At 33.4% G+C, this 17,130-nt stretch overlaps 1 protein-coding gene across 2 annotated transcripts in view; it reads right to left on the bottom strand.

Moving 5' to 3' along the window:
* Positions 1 to 17,130, bottom strand: part of LOC111511328 (platelet-activating factor acetylhydrolase) — a 68,485-nt gene that overhangs the window by 24,048 nt on the left and 27,307 nt on the right. Inside the window, exons 2-5 of one of the 2 annotated variants that reach the window (XM_074184851.1) lie at positions 14,250 to 14,350; positions 9,638 to 9,749; positions 7,739 to 7,901; positions 671 to 1,024 (exon numbers count right to left, since the gene is read on the bottom strand). In XM_074184851.1, the coding sequence (XP_074040952.1) occupies positions 671 to 1,024; positions 7,739 to 7,901; positions 9,638 to 9,749; positions 14,250 to 14,350 (730 nt within the window). The remainder of the gene's footprint in view (positions 1 to 670; positions 1,025 to 7,738; positions 7,902 to 9,637; positions 9,750 to 14,249; positions 14,351 to 17,130) is intronic. The other variant, XM_074184852.1, reaches the window with a different exon arrangement.

Here is a 17,130-nt window from a genome sequence, read left to right as displayed (position 1 = left end):
ATAGTTTTCTAAAAAACTTATTCAACATTTTCATAACATTTACAACATGACAAATTTGATATCGAAGGTAGGGAAAATAAAAAAAAAGTGTTCAACTATATTCCACGTTTTCTAAAGCATTTTAGGCACTGCATCAGACAGAGCAGGAGACGAAAATAAGTTTCACCAATAAAAACTGAATGTTGTGGTGGGCATATCAAACATGAGTTTTGCCATGAATGTAACATGTAGCAAACCATTTACAGTCATTGGGTAGAGAAAATCTAGGTGAATATTTTGAACTCTCTAGGAAAGTCTTTTGGGAGACTCTTGTTGTTTTGCCTGAAAAGTACTCTGCTGCACATATAATTCTTACATCCCTTTTACTAAAACTGTTCTTCATATTGAAAAGTGGAATAACAAATGAAGTGTACGTATATTTGGTTGAAACCCTTTTCCCTCACCTGAACTACGGCACTGTTTCTTGAGGAGCGTTTCGTAAACCAAGTTAGCTTCAGGAAATGAGTAAAACCATCCAAGATATCTCCTGATGATGCTAACTTGATTAGCGAAACGCGAGACAAAGGAAAGTACTTCAATTCTGGTGTGGAAAAAGTGTTCTCATTAGACCAATAAATAACATGAGAACTACTATTTTTGATTTTATACTACAGAATAATTAATACCATACCTGACATCATCTCTTAATGATGACGTATATAAGGCAGTTGCGGCACCAAAGGAATAACCCATTAATGTAAAATTCTCAGTATCTATTTTGCCAATCAATTCCTTCAAATCAAAATCGACTGTTTTTTTTCCATGGACAGATTTTAGTACATTGTGCGGAATACTGCCTTCATTCAAATTTTTCAAAACATCCATAATTTTAGAACACTCGGAAGCTCTTACTCTAATCTGACTATTTCTTGATTGATAGTGTTTTTGTCCGAATGGAATGTGTTGAAATTCAATCACTGTTCTATTGTCTAGTTTTGCTTTTTCGTCACTATCGTAGTAATAGGTGTAGCTGGCTGAGTTATCTCTGTGTAAAAATAAGCAGAAAATATTAATTGGGTAGGACGGTAACCGGTTGGATTGGGGCGGGTGGTTTGCTCCACCCACTCAATCGACCGCTGTCTGAACCGTTGGTTTAAGCCGGGAGTCCGGCCGATCGATTTTCACTTCCTATCATCCAACCGGTGCTGGGAATCGCACGTTGGAAGGTAAGACCTCGTTAATCGTCGTTTTAGTTTGGTTAGGGGCGACAGCTGGTTAACGATTAACATATTCTAACACAAACAAGTAAAAGGAAACAATGAGAAATAAAAATGGTATTTCATTATTCGTATTTGTAGTAGATAGTCGCTGTAAGAATCAGAGAAAATGCTTGTTGTTTTTTTTACCTGCACATTCCTCTTTACTCAAGTGTCTTACGTTCTTCAGTTTCAAATCTGGATAACATTACAGCGAAACATGGGAGTTTACCAGTGAGGATGACAGTGCTCCATGTAAGTGAAATGATACCTCTTTCATTTACTATATTGTGTAGGAATCCTGTGAATGATATCTGATTCAATTCCATAACGAATGTTTGGAATACAATCTGAATAGAGAAAAGTGTTTTTTTGTTAAATTCAGTGTTCATATAAAAGTATTTGTTTCGAAAAAAAAATGTTTTTCGTGTAATTCAATGTTTATATGAAAGCAGCTCTTTCAGGAGGGCTTTTTCTTCCAGTTTGTGTCTGAAAGTTACTTCTTTGCATGATCCACACATCTTTGTATATAATAATTTTTTTTAATTGATTGCTTCCTTCCTTTCTTTGGAAGATTCTAACATTTTTTGTATCAAGATGGAGATGTAGAAAGCCAAAACCTTCATTTCCCAAAATGAAAATTATTCTTAAATACAGAGGTGTTCTATGTCAAATCAAACAACTGACCGTAATGAAAATGAAGATGTGTCTTTAGGTCAATTCAGCAGCGTCAGTATAAAATGGCGTAGGCGATGCTGAATAAATTCTTCTCCCTAGTGGTAAGATCTAATTAATATCAACCATGAATGAATGATCCATCGTTTGAGAGGATATCTTGAAAATTAGCAGAGCTAGAGCTGTCAAAAGTTGACGATACCCGTTCAAAAAACCGTAACGGCTTTTTTGAAAAACAGGTATTTGAATTTTATCATAGAACTCGTAAATATCTTCAAAATAAGTTATGTGACATTTTTCGAAATCTCTTTTAGTTTCCTAAGTTTTTGACATTTCATATCAACTGTAGATCTCGTACAAACATATATTAAAAAATATGTCATTCTCAAAAAAACCACTTATATCATTCTGAATTAGTGGGAAGTTGAACAGAAAATTTGGTACCTATAACATGTTAACGTCAACAAAATCTGTCCTACGGAAATTTTGGGTGCCTACCTACACTGGCTTTCAAGATACAGGGAGGAAAAAAATATTTCCTTTTCTCGGATATTTCTCGTACTGATGAAATATTGAAAAACATTCATTGCGGAGAACAAATCATATTCCATACATTTTTCGATAAGTGCAGTAATGTAATTTTGTTCAAGATTTGTTAATATTTGAGGTTAGGAAATCAAACGTTTTTACTTCTGGATATCACCAACTTTTTTACATTCCTCAACTCATGTGAATACCGTTATTGCTGAAGAATTGTCTAAGAATAGAAGTTATGATATATGCTTTTTTTGGAAAATAGTGACAAAAATTCGATTTTTCTAATTAATTTCAATGACCAAACCATCAAGAATGGAAAACTAGGTTTGATTGAACTTTTCATTTTATAGGAAGAAGAGTCAAACCAATTTGGTCCTATAGATATTTTTTTTAATTTCCCTTTTCTTTCGCGATAATGTGAAATTGAGCGGGTTCCTGAATTTGATTTTGCATAGACATTATGGAGCTCAACTATTATGCCTGAATTTTTTTTAAGAAAATTATATTTTTTTAGATTTATCGAAAATCGGCACATTTCACATGCCGCGTCTGTAGCCAAATTTCTATTCGATACGTTTTTTCGTTCAATACTTATAGACTATCAAAACATGTTGATGACATTCAAACCCCGCTATAAAAGACAGAATTCGATGACTGCAGAATTACAACAATAAAATATCCTAGAAAGAAAATTGAAGATTCAGTGCGACCGTTCGGAGCCGTTAATTCTACCGCACTTCATTTTTGCCGCTCTAGGTATTTGTCTGGATTTGTCTGGATTGCCCTTCCCCCCCTCCCCTTTCAGATTGGGTCTTGTTTGTGGTTGTTTTCAGTACAGTATTATTCCTGGCGTTACTTCATTACCAAAATGTTACTTTTTGACGTTTGAAATTACCAAGTTACGTTTTTACCCATTTTGTTCCATTTTCAGTAACTTTCAACTGGCAGTTCACGGACAAAAACGTACATTTAACACATCAAAACTGACAAACTCAATTACGGAAGCTTCCAAAGGCTACAATTCATGTGGGTACCGTCACATGTTGGGATTTCTGGCAATGAACGAGTCGACAAAATCGCACATGAAACCATCAATAAAACCATTCAAGAACAAGAAGGAGTTCATTATGTTGACCTGAAAGCATATATAAAAATTGTGGTTTCTAATTACTGGTTATCTATGTGGTCAATATCTAAAATGAAATTGAAAGAAATTAAAGACGACAGACATCAAGCCATGGAAAGACATCCCCAAAGAACGAAAACAACAAATCATAATGACTCGTTTGCGTACTGGACATACAAAGTATATTCACGAACACTTACTGAAAGGGGAAGAAGAAAAAATCTGTTATACGTGTGGGGGCCAATTTCAGTTTTTTGGTGGAGTGTCTGATCTTCGTGGATGAACGACTGAAGTACAATATTAGTGCAAATATAACAACAGCTCTATATATATATATATATATATATATATATGCTGAACTGGTTTTTCCGGGTATTTGATCCGTGTATGTGATATTATCTAGAGATAATATCACATACACGGATCAAATACCCGGAAAAACCAGTTCAGCATATTCCTATCCGTGAAAACTTCAGATTTCATATATATATATATATATATATATATATATATATATATATATATATATATATATAAAAGTTGAAGGACAGTCTTTGCTGACTAGTTAAGAACAAAAATTTGCAAAATATCTTTGTGATCAGCAGAACGGAAGTGTACTCTTATAACACAAGTTATTCCAATATTTCAGGAAAAGTGTTAGTGAGGTTGGCCGTGTCGAACAGAATGACTTTTTCATACAATGAAAAAGTCATTAAAATAAAAGAGGTTGACTCCTCACAAGATACAACAAGTTAATAAACTTGTTGTATCTTCCTTCAAAGAGGAAGATGATCACTTGGTGATCGAAACACGTGTCGAGGTGTTAAAAATAACGATTTGGTGTTGGGAAAAAATTCCAGTAATATTCATTACTACACCAAAGGTTCCAAACAGTGCATCATAAGTATATCTATGTTGCTAATTACCCTTGTGGTGGATGCAACGATATTTCTAAATTAAAAGAAAACTGACAAACGACGTATCACAACTGAAAGTTAACATATCAAAACCGACGGCTGAAAACTATTTTGATACAAATACATCGTATTAACGTTAAAGAGAAGAGCTTATGCAACATCGCAGACGCCATTTTATGCTGAAGTTGCTGAATCGACCTAAAGACTCAACTCCATATTCATATCAGTTAGTTGGAGGCGAATTTAATTTCAAATTTTCAAGATTGTTAATTAAATCGTCAAAAGGCATGAATAACTGTACTTACAAGACTATGAAAACGACTGTGAGCAAATTTCGTACTTATCTTTCTATAAAGTCGATGACTGGTTAGGCGATAATCGATCGTTTTTATTTTCCAAGATTTTTCCATTATATTTGGATCGCTTTATATAAGTTGTTAAGCAGCTGTCATCTTCATACGAACGAAGTGGAAACTCAAATGAGCTAAGGAATAACAAGGCCTCACATTTTAACGTGTGACTTCGTGTGCAAATCAGATGATACGCTCTGACAATCCCAACATTTCAGAGTTGCAATCCAATCAACATTCACAATGTGTGAAACTCCTTAATCAAACGGCTACTGTCAAACCGATCTTCCTTGATCATCATTCAATTCCCAGTGTTACTTACTATCTTTGTTCGGGTTTGAAGGCCGTCGAAGTTTGGAACTGCATCCTAACTTTCGCCAGCACGAGTGGTGTGCTTCGTCAGAGGTTTATTCATCTTCATTTACCGATGACTGGTGATTTCTAGTTCTTTAGTTGTATTTATGTTGGCCTTTCTATTTGATGCGTTGCTATTGGCCGAAGTGTTATTACTTGTTGATTACGTAACATTACATTGCGCTGTTGCCACTTCAGCCTCTTTCAGTAGGTATGGGATTCCAAATCCAGTTACCGCCTCCTCTTTTCTGTTGTAATTTTCCGTATGATTAAGAACAGAAATGAGGACGCGTTAACGCTCAACCGAATTTGGAATCCCATACTGAAAGATGCTGAAGTGGCAACAGCGCAATGCAATGTTACGTCATTAACAGGTAATAACACTTCCGTCAATAGCAACACATCAACAAGAGAGGCGGACTTTCTGAGTCAACATACATACAATCTACGAACTAGAAATCACCAGTCATCGGTGAATCATCAAGATGAATAAACCTCTGAAGAAGCCAGTCACTCGTGCTGGTGAAACGTTAGGATGCAGTTCCAAACTACGACGGCATTCAAACCCGAATGGAAATAGTATTTAACACTGAAAATCTTGGCAGCGATAGCCTTAACCAATTCATCATGATTCAATTAGATTCAATTATTTTTTTCTATATAGGCAATATTAATGAATTCTCGAGGTACCTGGGGAGCATCATGGTTATTCGCAGGCTATCAGTCACGTTAAAAGCCATATAAATATTCTGATCAAAGTTGGGTACGGAGTACAACTTTCGAGTCGTGTTTCGCGCGCACAACCACTTGCGCTAATTCACTGCTCATCATGCAATTATTATTCCAGAAATAGTTTTCACTTCATTGATTGGCAATCAGGGCCCCCGCTACCATATGTGCAAAGTGTGCAATGCACACGGGCGCCATCCTTTAGGGGCGCCAAAATCTAGGGTCAAAAATTGCAATAATTTTCAAAAAAAAAAAAAACAAAAAACAAAAATTTATTTTAAAATAAAAGTTGAGAAATTAAATAGGATTAGGTATGAATACACACGAAATTTTATTAGTATATCATCCAGTTACTGCCGATTCCTATGTTGCGAGAACATGTCAGGCGGTGATTTTTCCTGTTTAGACATGAACAATGCCCGGAGCGCTATAAAAGAGATGATGCATCGCCAGAGGCGTTTTTAAACCGGTTAGTTCACTGGACCGTGCAACAAGTGCATAAAAATAAGTAATCCTATAATTATTACTTTTAAAATTATTTTTATTTTGTCAAGTGTTGTGTTGTATATTATTTTGTTTAGTACTTTTTTTCTAAAAAGTCAAATGCTGAATACCTGCTGACTCCAATTTCAACGGTTTGATTTTTTATAAATTGGTTAGTGGTCCCCACTTTAATTTATACTATCAACATTAACCCTTTATAGGATACTGGTTATAATTATTTTTTGTTTACCCAAATATCTTTTTATTGATTGAAATTTCATGTACAGGGTCTTTGACTACATTTACGTGCTTCGTAGAGCCTTTATTATGTCAGATAGAAAAAAATCCACATTAATAAAACACCCTGTATATTATGCGCTAAAATAAAAGCCCTTTTTTCTCTGATTTGAAAAATATATATGTTGATATCATTTGGGCATTTGGCTGAGCTGTTTTTAAATTTTTAAGTTATATTAGCTTAATCAAATTGCAGAGAAAGCCATGGAAACAATTAGAAGAAATATAATTCATTTTCAATAGTCCAAACAAATATAAGCATAAAACAATATCTGAGTATTGGTAGAACACACACATATATATATATATATATATATATATATATATATATATATATATATATATATATATATATGTGTGTGTGTGTGTGTGTATATATATATGTAGACATTAGGCAATATTTCTGTTATTTGTTCCTAAAAAAGATGTGATTTTTAGATTAGGGTTATTTTTTAGAATTTATAAACAACGTGTCTGCACCCTATTAGTAATGTAAATGCTTTAAAATGAGGGTGAACAAGAATTTATGTTGTTATGATTTTATTCTGTTTGTTTCATTTTGATATTTTAGTCTACAAATAAATATGACTTCTAAAGTTCAGTTTTTTGCTTTATTGCAAGCACCTACCTACCTACCTACCTTCAAAAAAATAAATAAAAAAACATGATCCAAAATGCCTTAAGGGGCGCCAAAATCCTTTTTTGCACACAGGCGCCAGTAGCCCTTATGGGGGCCCTGTTAACAATTCATATTCTACAATGAAATGAGGTAGTGAATATTCTGGGAATCAATATTTGACGGAACTGCGAATACATATGAAGCTCCCTGGCTGGTTCGTGTAGTTATTAATATAGTCTTGACAAACATGCGGATATTATGACATAGAATTGATCTGCTCATAGAAATGATCAAAGAAATGGTTTCAACACTGTATTCAACTGATTTGCATTGAATTCATAATGGATGGTTCTTAATTTGCGACTCATTTTATCGGCACAAATCAAATATCAAAGAAATCTATATCGCCATATTACCTGTGTTCTAAACAAGCCACTAGAAAACCTCGTGAAGCCAAATCACAACAAACTTTGGAGTAAAGGAATCTATTTCCACCCAGTCCATGCGACATGACTATACATTTTAGTTTATCTTCCGTTCTCGATTTTTCCCCATATGAAACAGGGACGTGTAGGTTAGCTAAAATATGAATCATTAGCTTCGATTGATTATTGTCCTGATAGCGAATTTTTATTTCTTTATGAAATTCACTACATGGAATTCAGTATAAGATAATCTCAAGCAACAAAACTAACATTTTTTTTTTTCAAATAAAAATAAAAAAACGAAAGCGCAAAAATCTTGAAATGTCGAATTTTGAAATTTCGGTTATGAAGAATATTCACGACACAAAAAATAAAATAGTATTGCCGATTCAGAAGCATTTATGACTGAGTTAGTTATATAACAAATAAGTTGCGTTGAAAAGGGTTTATTTTTAGAAATTAGTTTTTGGAAATAAATAAAACCTTTTCAATTCAAATAGAATTCCTATGATTTGTATTCAAAGCACTGGTCCCAATCACCAGAATTGCAATATTCTTCTCGACGCGCGTTTCACCAACCAAGTTGGCGACTTCAAAAAAGGCTGTTGTTTCAAAAGGATCTTTTCCTTTCGTGCAATTCAATATTTACGAGAAGGTAGCTGCTTCAAACGGGGTTTTTCTTCCGTTTTTATCTGAAATTTATTGTATTTTTTTCTTTCTACCTTTGAGTGTTTCCCACATCTTTTCTTTGATGCTGGAGAAGAATGAAACCAAAAAGCTTTTTTTCCAAAACAATTAGATACTTGAACCAAAATATTCGGATGCATTTTCCAAAAATGAAAATGATATTCAAGAATATTAAAAGAAGTAGAAATTTTTGTGAAGAATCATCATCACTCAAGTGGATAAGTCAATGTTCAGATAAAACTGAAACTGGTTGCTCAGAGAAATGACAACACCAAATGCTAATGATGAACTGTTATTGATATAGTGTGAGTAAAGATGGGCAATTCTAGCTTCACTAATGGTGGCTCTTAGGACCCCGTTATATGCTTGCAAAAAAACTAGAATTCAAGATCAAAATAGTCCTTTTTCATTATAAAATAGATGCTTGGGTTCATGATTATCTTCAGATTATGTATGCCTCATAGATATGCTGGCTAAAATTATCGAAAACCTAACTTACAGAAAGTGCAACGGCTTGCCTGAGCCTTATAGGTTATGTTCAATTTTCCACCACTTTTTCTGCGTGCAAGAATAGAAAGAATTACCATGCAAAAGCAGAACTATAATAAATAACGTTATTTGTGTATCCATGTAATCATTCTTGTAGTATATAGGTACACCAAAATTATCGTTTTTGACTGCTCGTTATTTCGCACGTTTTTCCAAAATATTGATACTTCGATTCCATGTACTGAAATCAGGAAATGAAAGAACTTAATTCTGAATAGTTGTTGTGATTTTCAACCAACTTATCCTCACTCACTTCCGAAAGTAGGAAAATACCAGAATAATAGAGAGAATGCCGCCGAAAGCTTGTTAAAAAACTTGTTGTAGAGAAAACCAACGGTCCATTTAGAAAACCTACTTCGTATAGGTAAATAGACTGTAATTTGTCAGAAACAAAATACATTTCCTTTTATGTTACAACCCCGCAAATACTCATCGAGAATCTTGAAGCAAAAATATTTCGGAATTCCCTGATATCAAATAAAAAAATTGTAAAATTGTTTCCTTATGAGGGTACCTGATACCTTTGGTGATTTGATCATTCAAGTAGAAATGAATACGAAATGAACTTTATGTTGATTGAACATTTTGTGAGGGTTATCATCATGAAAAAAACTACATGAAATATGATTCTGATTTGATGAAAAAATTACTTACTACACCACCAAAAAACCAAACGTAGGATAATAATGGGAACCTTGATAACTTTTGCAATTCCTACTAGATAGTTATCATCCTCTATCCAGGGAATCCATTTTTTGTGATTAACCTAAAATATTAATAAAAAAGACATGATTGAATACTTTCTGTAACGCATATCAAGTTTCGAAAAAAAGCCCTTATAGTAGTTATTATTGAGGGTTTCTTCCATCGCATTTTCGTACAACCAATTATTATAACCACCACCTATAATTGCTTCTGGGTACCATTAAAGCCAAATCCCAGATATTTTTTTAAATCCCAGATATGTCGCTGTTTCAACTTAATTTTTTTATAAAACTTTCATGTTTTTCTTTGTAACCAATACAGTGACTAATACTTCGGTAGACGAAAGGAATCCAAAAAAAAACCTTATAATAATTTTTTAGAAAGCACTGCTTTGAAAATATGATCTTCCTAAGGAGACTAATGAAAATAAATAACATTCAAAAGTTTATTCATCAACTGTTTACTTTCTTGTGATGCACTGTTTGGAACCTTTGGTGTAGTAATGAATATTAACTGGAGATTAATCCCACAACAAAACCGTTATTTTTAACATCTCGACACGTGTTTCAATCATCAAGTTATCATCTTCAAGAGGATGATTAAACTCTTGAAGATGATCACTTGGTGATTGAAACACGTGTCGAGGTGTTAAAAATAACGGTTTGGTATTGGGATTAAACTCCAATAATAGTCAACTGTTTACTTTGACAAGAGTTTAAAATGACACCCTTCTGCTCACAAACACTACTAATTATTTTTCTTGAAGCGTTTTCGGATGTTCCCAAGCATTTTCGATGTAATGTTTCACATGTAGGGGTGGGAGAGGGAATAGCGTTCACTGGGTAATGGCGCCCACCATTGTAATTCTGTTAAAATGGAAAGTAGTAACACGCCACGTTACAAACAGACAGGCAGCTCGCGTCTTAGGATAGTAAGGTGCGTTTTTTCATTTGCGGTCGCGCTGATCTTCTTTGGTCCAAGTCGCTAAAGTGGCTTGAGGGATCCACTTAAAAATGAAAACATGAGCAATCCAAGACTAGGTCGCAATCCCGTGTTCACCCAAGAGCAAGAAACTGAAATTGCTGAACAAGTGAGGTTGCTGGGTTCATTATGATGGTCTGGCTATAATTCCAGGATCTGTTTTGATAGTTGCTTGTAACCAAGAACTTGTTCATGTGCAAAGAACTCCGGTATCCTTTGCTGCTTTAACAACGACACCAGCTATTGCACGAGCTTCTGAGCCAGGTCAAAGAAAGCAAAAACAACATGCTACCATATTATTTGCTACTCCTATGAAAATTATTTTAGATGATAAAGGGAAGAAAAAAAAATACGAAACTCAATAAGATTGGAAAAGATGATAAATCAGGACCAAAAAAAGTTAGCGAAGAAAAAAACAAACATTTGAAAGAAAAATGTTTCATGAGAAAAATTCTACAAGAAAGTTCTTCAAAGAATGAAGATGAAGAGCACCTTTGCGACGTTGACAATGATGACGAAATGAATGTGGATGATGAAATTCATAAAAAATGTATCATTTGCGATGGATTTGGAAAAAATAACGCTGCACCATCTGCGGACTGGGGCTCATGATATATGCTCAGGATAGGATTCGCCAGATGGATACATCTGTGATTTATGTGTCCAAAAATAAAATATAAGGTTGATCTCATTAGCCCGTTTTTACTACTAGTAGGTCAAAGATATATGATTTTGTTGTTGAATTGTTGATTACTTGATATCTGAAGACTTTGTCACTCTTCTTAATGTTGATTTATAATAAATAATTTAAAAAATTCACCATGTTTTGCTTAAGTGGCCGCCATTTCCCCTCCCTTCCCTAATGCATTCAGGAATAATGCATTGAAGTGAATCATATATGATATGATTCACTTCAATGATATTGGCTGAGTTTCAAATGATGTCAGAAAAATATGTCCGGGCCCAAATCGGATAAACTTTCAAGCTTCCCCACTGGTCCATCCATGATCCATCTACTCTGATTCTCTGCTCTGATTCTCGTTGTACGGTTTGATAATGTCTGTCAGTGTTAGTGTCAATATAAAATGTTTATATATATATATATATATATATATATATATATATATATATATATATATATATATATATATATATATATATATATGTTAACTCGAAGATTCTCACGGATAAAGTATGATGAGCTGTTTTCTCGGGTTTCGCTCCGTGTTCTGTGTATTTTCTCCCCATAAGGATTATTTTCACCTTACTGAAAATAATCCTTATGGGGAGAAAATACACAGAACACGGAGCGAAACCCGAGAAAACAGCTCATCATATATATATATATATATATATATATATATATATATATATATATATATATATATATATATATATATATATAAATATATATATATATATATATATATATATATATATATATATATATATATATAGTGAGTAGGATAATGTTGATGTTGCAACAAGATGGTGCCAATATTTCTAATAATTTCAGTCATCAATTGATTCTTGAAGAATGGTGTTGCCAACAGCATTGTTCTTTCTTAGATACAGATATGTGAGGTTATCGCAAATAAACCTCGGAAATTGACGTGTTAGGATTGTTTCAAATTTGAAAAATTAACTTTTTTGATGATAGATTCGTTCTGTTGTTGGCTTTCTTCTTCATGAAGGTGTTCCAGAAGAGATAATACAAGTATAATGGATAAGGTACCTAAGGTAAAAACAATTTGTGGAATATTGAAAAAACAAAATAAATTTTGAAGAAACCAACAGTAGACGTAAAAGGGAAATGTACATTTCAATATTGATGAAAGGGTAATTCAAATTTGTGAATCAAAATATAAAAAAATGTAAGAGAAGAAGATGGATACGTATGATTTTTCACTATTAGACAATCTATATCAATGTTGATAGGTGCGTTCTGTTTGATGTTACGTATTCCAGATTGACTCATTCACGCTAAAAGTTATTCGCTATCTCATCTCGACATATTTTGATAACTTTAGGTAGGAAGGACAAATTTGGAATAGAATAATGCTAACGAAACGCATCTAATATCACGAAAGAGGATCCACAAATATAACTACTTGTAAAATATTTTGATTTCTATCTACAAACTGACACTGTTGATAATTCTAGATTCTAATGAATTCACAAAAGTATTTAAACATCGGTGAACCTTCATGTGTTTGCATACACAACCTAAAATAATATTTTATGACAATAACATCTGCTTCTCAATTCAAATAATCACGTTGTAGAATACGCAAAACGAATAGCGATATTAACGGTATCTAGAGTTATTTTTATTATGGCTCACGTGATTGGAATCGAGTAAGCTAGGGTTGCATGAAAATTCTTTATGAATGAGTCGCTACACCAGTGTATAGGCAATTTAGGTCAATGACAAGAATTTCTGTGAAAAAAAGTTGGGAAAGAAAGGTTTTGACTTTCAACTTCTCCATATTTATATAAAAATCTTCCACATTATTTCAAGTAGAAAGTCAAACCCTTAATTTACCAAAAATTAATCTCTCCTAAAAATACACCACTATCAACTCAAACAAGAAAGTTTATAATTCATCACTGGTAATTTCAACAAGAGGTAGCAAAATTGCATTTTTGTTTTCATTACAAATAAAGTAATTTCCAACTACATGATGCACAATTATTCTTAGAAGCGAAATCACTTTCTCTTTTTTTCGCTATGTGACTCTCTGTTTTTCTCTATATTTCTCCAGCTAACTTTATCTCACGATTTGAACGACATTGGCTCGATTTTGCAATATTTTTATCGCACTAAATTTTGGAATTATAAAAAACGAATGAAATTTGATTCATTACGAATATTGAGAATTACCCATAATTTATTATAATTATAAGGACTTATTAAAAGTTATACAATTAAAAAAGAATTTTCAGTGTTGATGAATTTTGAAGTTAGCATCCTGGTTCGCCCAACTACTTGTCTATCAAATGCATGTCCTTACATCTTACCTGAAAACTCCTGATGTAACAGAGTTTTCATACTTCACATCACAGTTTTATACTGGATAATGGGGCCGAAACCGGTCGTATAAATAAAAATCAACTAGTGGTAATTAGACAAGAGTGTTTTTATTCATTTCATTAAAAAAATATATACTGGAATTTTTTCCCAACACCAAACCGTTATTTTACCACCTCGACACGTGTATCGATCACCAAGTGATCATCTTCAAGAGGAAAATCAAACTCTCAAACAGTTAAAATAACGGTTTGGTGTTGGGAAAAAACTCCAGTAATAGTCATTACTACACCAAAGGTTCCACACAATGCAACACAAAAAATGAAAAGGAGTTATTTTCAAACATGAAATTCAATTTTACAAAAAGGACTGAACTGGATTCAGTTTCGAGTTGTGCGTCTATATAGTGGTACCTATCACCACAAAATATTTTCGAAACAGTACAAAAAATGAAATGAAAATTGGTCACTGTCAGTCATCCAAGTTTTATTGAAAGTTGCACAGTTATATATTTGGGTTTCTTACTATTAGTCAAATCTTAGCACGCACCTTTTCATTATGTTCGCTATTTGTTGGATAAAAAAGCCTCATGAAGGGATCTTCACGAGTGTAACCTAGCATAACATCAACACACCCAGGTACGAAATTACCTGAAAAAATATATCTTGCTTTATCGATTATGTCAAAATGAGAATAGTAAAATACAAAAAATATATTCCGAACTAGTCAATCAGTGCAGAGTATAAAGAGTTGATTTATTATAAAGTTTTAGATCCAGCAAGAACTTATTTTATGAGTGAAAAAATATTTTACGCCTACAAGTTCTTCATAAATGAGTGACACTTAATAATTCACAACTTTATTCGATACCACAACATTCTGACATTCTTATAAACGATATTCCGTTAAGAAGAGAATGACGTCAATTTTTGTAATTTTGTATATCTGACATAACAACGTTAAAATTCCCAATGAAATGCGGTCGATAGCAATGAAACTAGTCGAATTTCATTTTGTAAGTTGTTCAACTGTTCGAAAAAAACTCGAAAACTGTCTGTCTTTCTTTTCTTTTCAGAACTAATCATTTCTATTGATAAGACTTGCGTATATTCAATATGCCTAAAGCATAATCCAAACAGTCTCAACAAATAGTAGTGAATTATATCGCCCGTTCCCATGTGAACCGCTGACCATGCTGAAGCAGAATCTCGCGATTCTGGGAAACTGATGTGCAAGCATTCTTATCTTCATGGGAAGAATACTTCTGTAATTCAGTTGTAATTTTGCTCTCATACTGTTAACATCAATTTTTGTTAATAAAATTAATTTAAAAAAAAAGGACTTTGACGTCCGAAAGTTATATTTGGCGCCGTCGGTAGGATACTCGAAATTGAACGTATCGAACGTACAGTTTTCGTTTCAACGATTTATCGGGTATCGAACTTGTTGTTTTGTCTTGTGGAGGTGTTTGTGAAGGAGTGGCTCTTCAAACCTCAAGAAACCCAATCCATCGTGGACGTTTAGCTACCCTCAACAGGCAGATCATCGGGGAGTGAAACAGAATCGTCCAGTCTCGCAAGGAAGTCTTTCTGGAAATCAAAAATCAAGGAACCAGTCGTCTACCTTATAAAGGATGCTCAAAGTTCTTACAATTTTAATGTAAGTCGTAATTTTTAAATGTCTATTGATAACTTATCTCAAATTCTTGGAAAGTTAAATTTGAATAACGAAAACCCTTCAGCTGACTCTTCAGTTTCTTCGTCTAATTCTTCTTATAGTTCAAATATAATAATGACTAATCAATTCAACTCAGAATACCTTAGGTGAGTGCCTGAATTCGACGGCAACCCTAATGATTTGAATAGATATCTAGCAGTTTGTGATTCAATAATTAATACTTTTTATAATGTGGCTGAGCCGACAAGCTTTCAAAATGTTTATTTGCTGAACTGTCTCATTTCAAAATTATCAGGCAATGCTAAAGTAGTAGCTAATATACAGAATGTTTCAAATTGGAGAGAACTCAAAGATACATTAACCAGAAACTTTGCCGATCAAAGGGATGAAACTTGCCTAAACAGAGACATGGTTATGCTTATGCAATCCCCTTATGAAAAGCCTCAACAGTTCTATGATAGGTGTTTAAATATATTGAACCTATTGTGCAATTATATCGACGTTCACAAAATCACACAAGAATCTAAAAGGTGTAAAAGAGATTTATATAGCAATTTGGCATTGAAAACCTTTCTTTCTGGGCTCAAGAAACCCTTGAGTACTACAATACGTTGTAAGCAACCCAAATCTCTCAGTGAAGCATTGTAGTTTGTTTTACAGGAGGACAATGTACATTACTTCCAAAATTTCTCAAATAAGAATACATTTAGACCAAACTTTCAACCTTCTAGAACACCAATTCAGATCAGACAGCCAAATTCTTCTTCTATCAATAATTATAGTACACCAAATAACTTTTTCAGACAGGAAAATCAATTTCCTTCACAACCAATACCAATTCAGCCACGAGCACCAAGCCAACCCCAAAAAGTCTTTACCAACGCGCAAGTTTTTAGACAACCATTTCAAAACAGAAATGTTTTCAGGCCCAATCAAAATCAAAATCAGAACTTCACAAAACCTACACCCATGAGAGTATCCACCAGAAATACATATCAAACAAATAAACCAGTACCAATGAGTGTTTCAACAAGAAACGCCTCTAATTATCGATCAGGTCCCTCAAACTCATTTCAAAATCAACCCCAAAGAAATTTTGTATCAGAGGAATTATTTAATACAGTAGTCAGTGACACTCAAAATGAACCAAATTATAGCGAACAGGAATATTACGCTGAGGAAGATTTTAACGAACATTATGACGAATTTCTATATTGCGAAAATGAAAATCAGGAAAGTAACTTTGACAATTCCGAGGTAAATTTTCAGGAAATGCCAACCACGAACAATCAAACCTAGTTCCGCAAATCATTTCTTTCAATAATTCTAGTTCTAGCGAATTATCATATATAACATTCCCGGAATATGACGCAAAATTTCTCATTGATTCAGGCTCCACGAAATCTTTTATAGATCCAGAAATTGCTCAAAAACTGTTTCCAAATCTAATTAAATACGACCCGTTTATTGTTTCCACAGTTTTCCAAAAATCAGCTCATAAATATAGCGCATCTAAACCCGCTTCAAAATTATTCAATTTGCCACAACAAAAACATTTAAAATTTTTTCCTTTTCAAATTTCATGACATTTTCAAAGGATTAATTGGTCTTGACAATTTAAAACTTTTACAAGCTAACCTAGATTTTGGTAATGGCTATCTTATCACTCCTTATGCGAAAATAAAACTGAAGTTTCAAAAAACAAAAAGCGATCTCAATTTAATTACGATTGCTCCAAGAACTGAGCAAGTGA

This window comes from Leptinotarsa decemlineata, unplaced genomic scaffold (assembly GCF_025532065.1).
Source record: "Leptinotarsa decemlineata unplaced genomic scaffold, Ldec_3_MD MMD2_tig00026358_RagTag_RagTag, whole genome shotgun sequence".
Classification (NCBI taxonomy): domain Eukaryota; kingdom Metazoa; phylum Arthropoda; class Insecta; order Coleoptera; family Chrysomelidae; genus Leptinotarsa; species Leptinotarsa decemlineata.
Note: the sequence above shows the minus strand (reverse complement) of the source record. Positions and strands in the feature narration are given on the sequence as shown.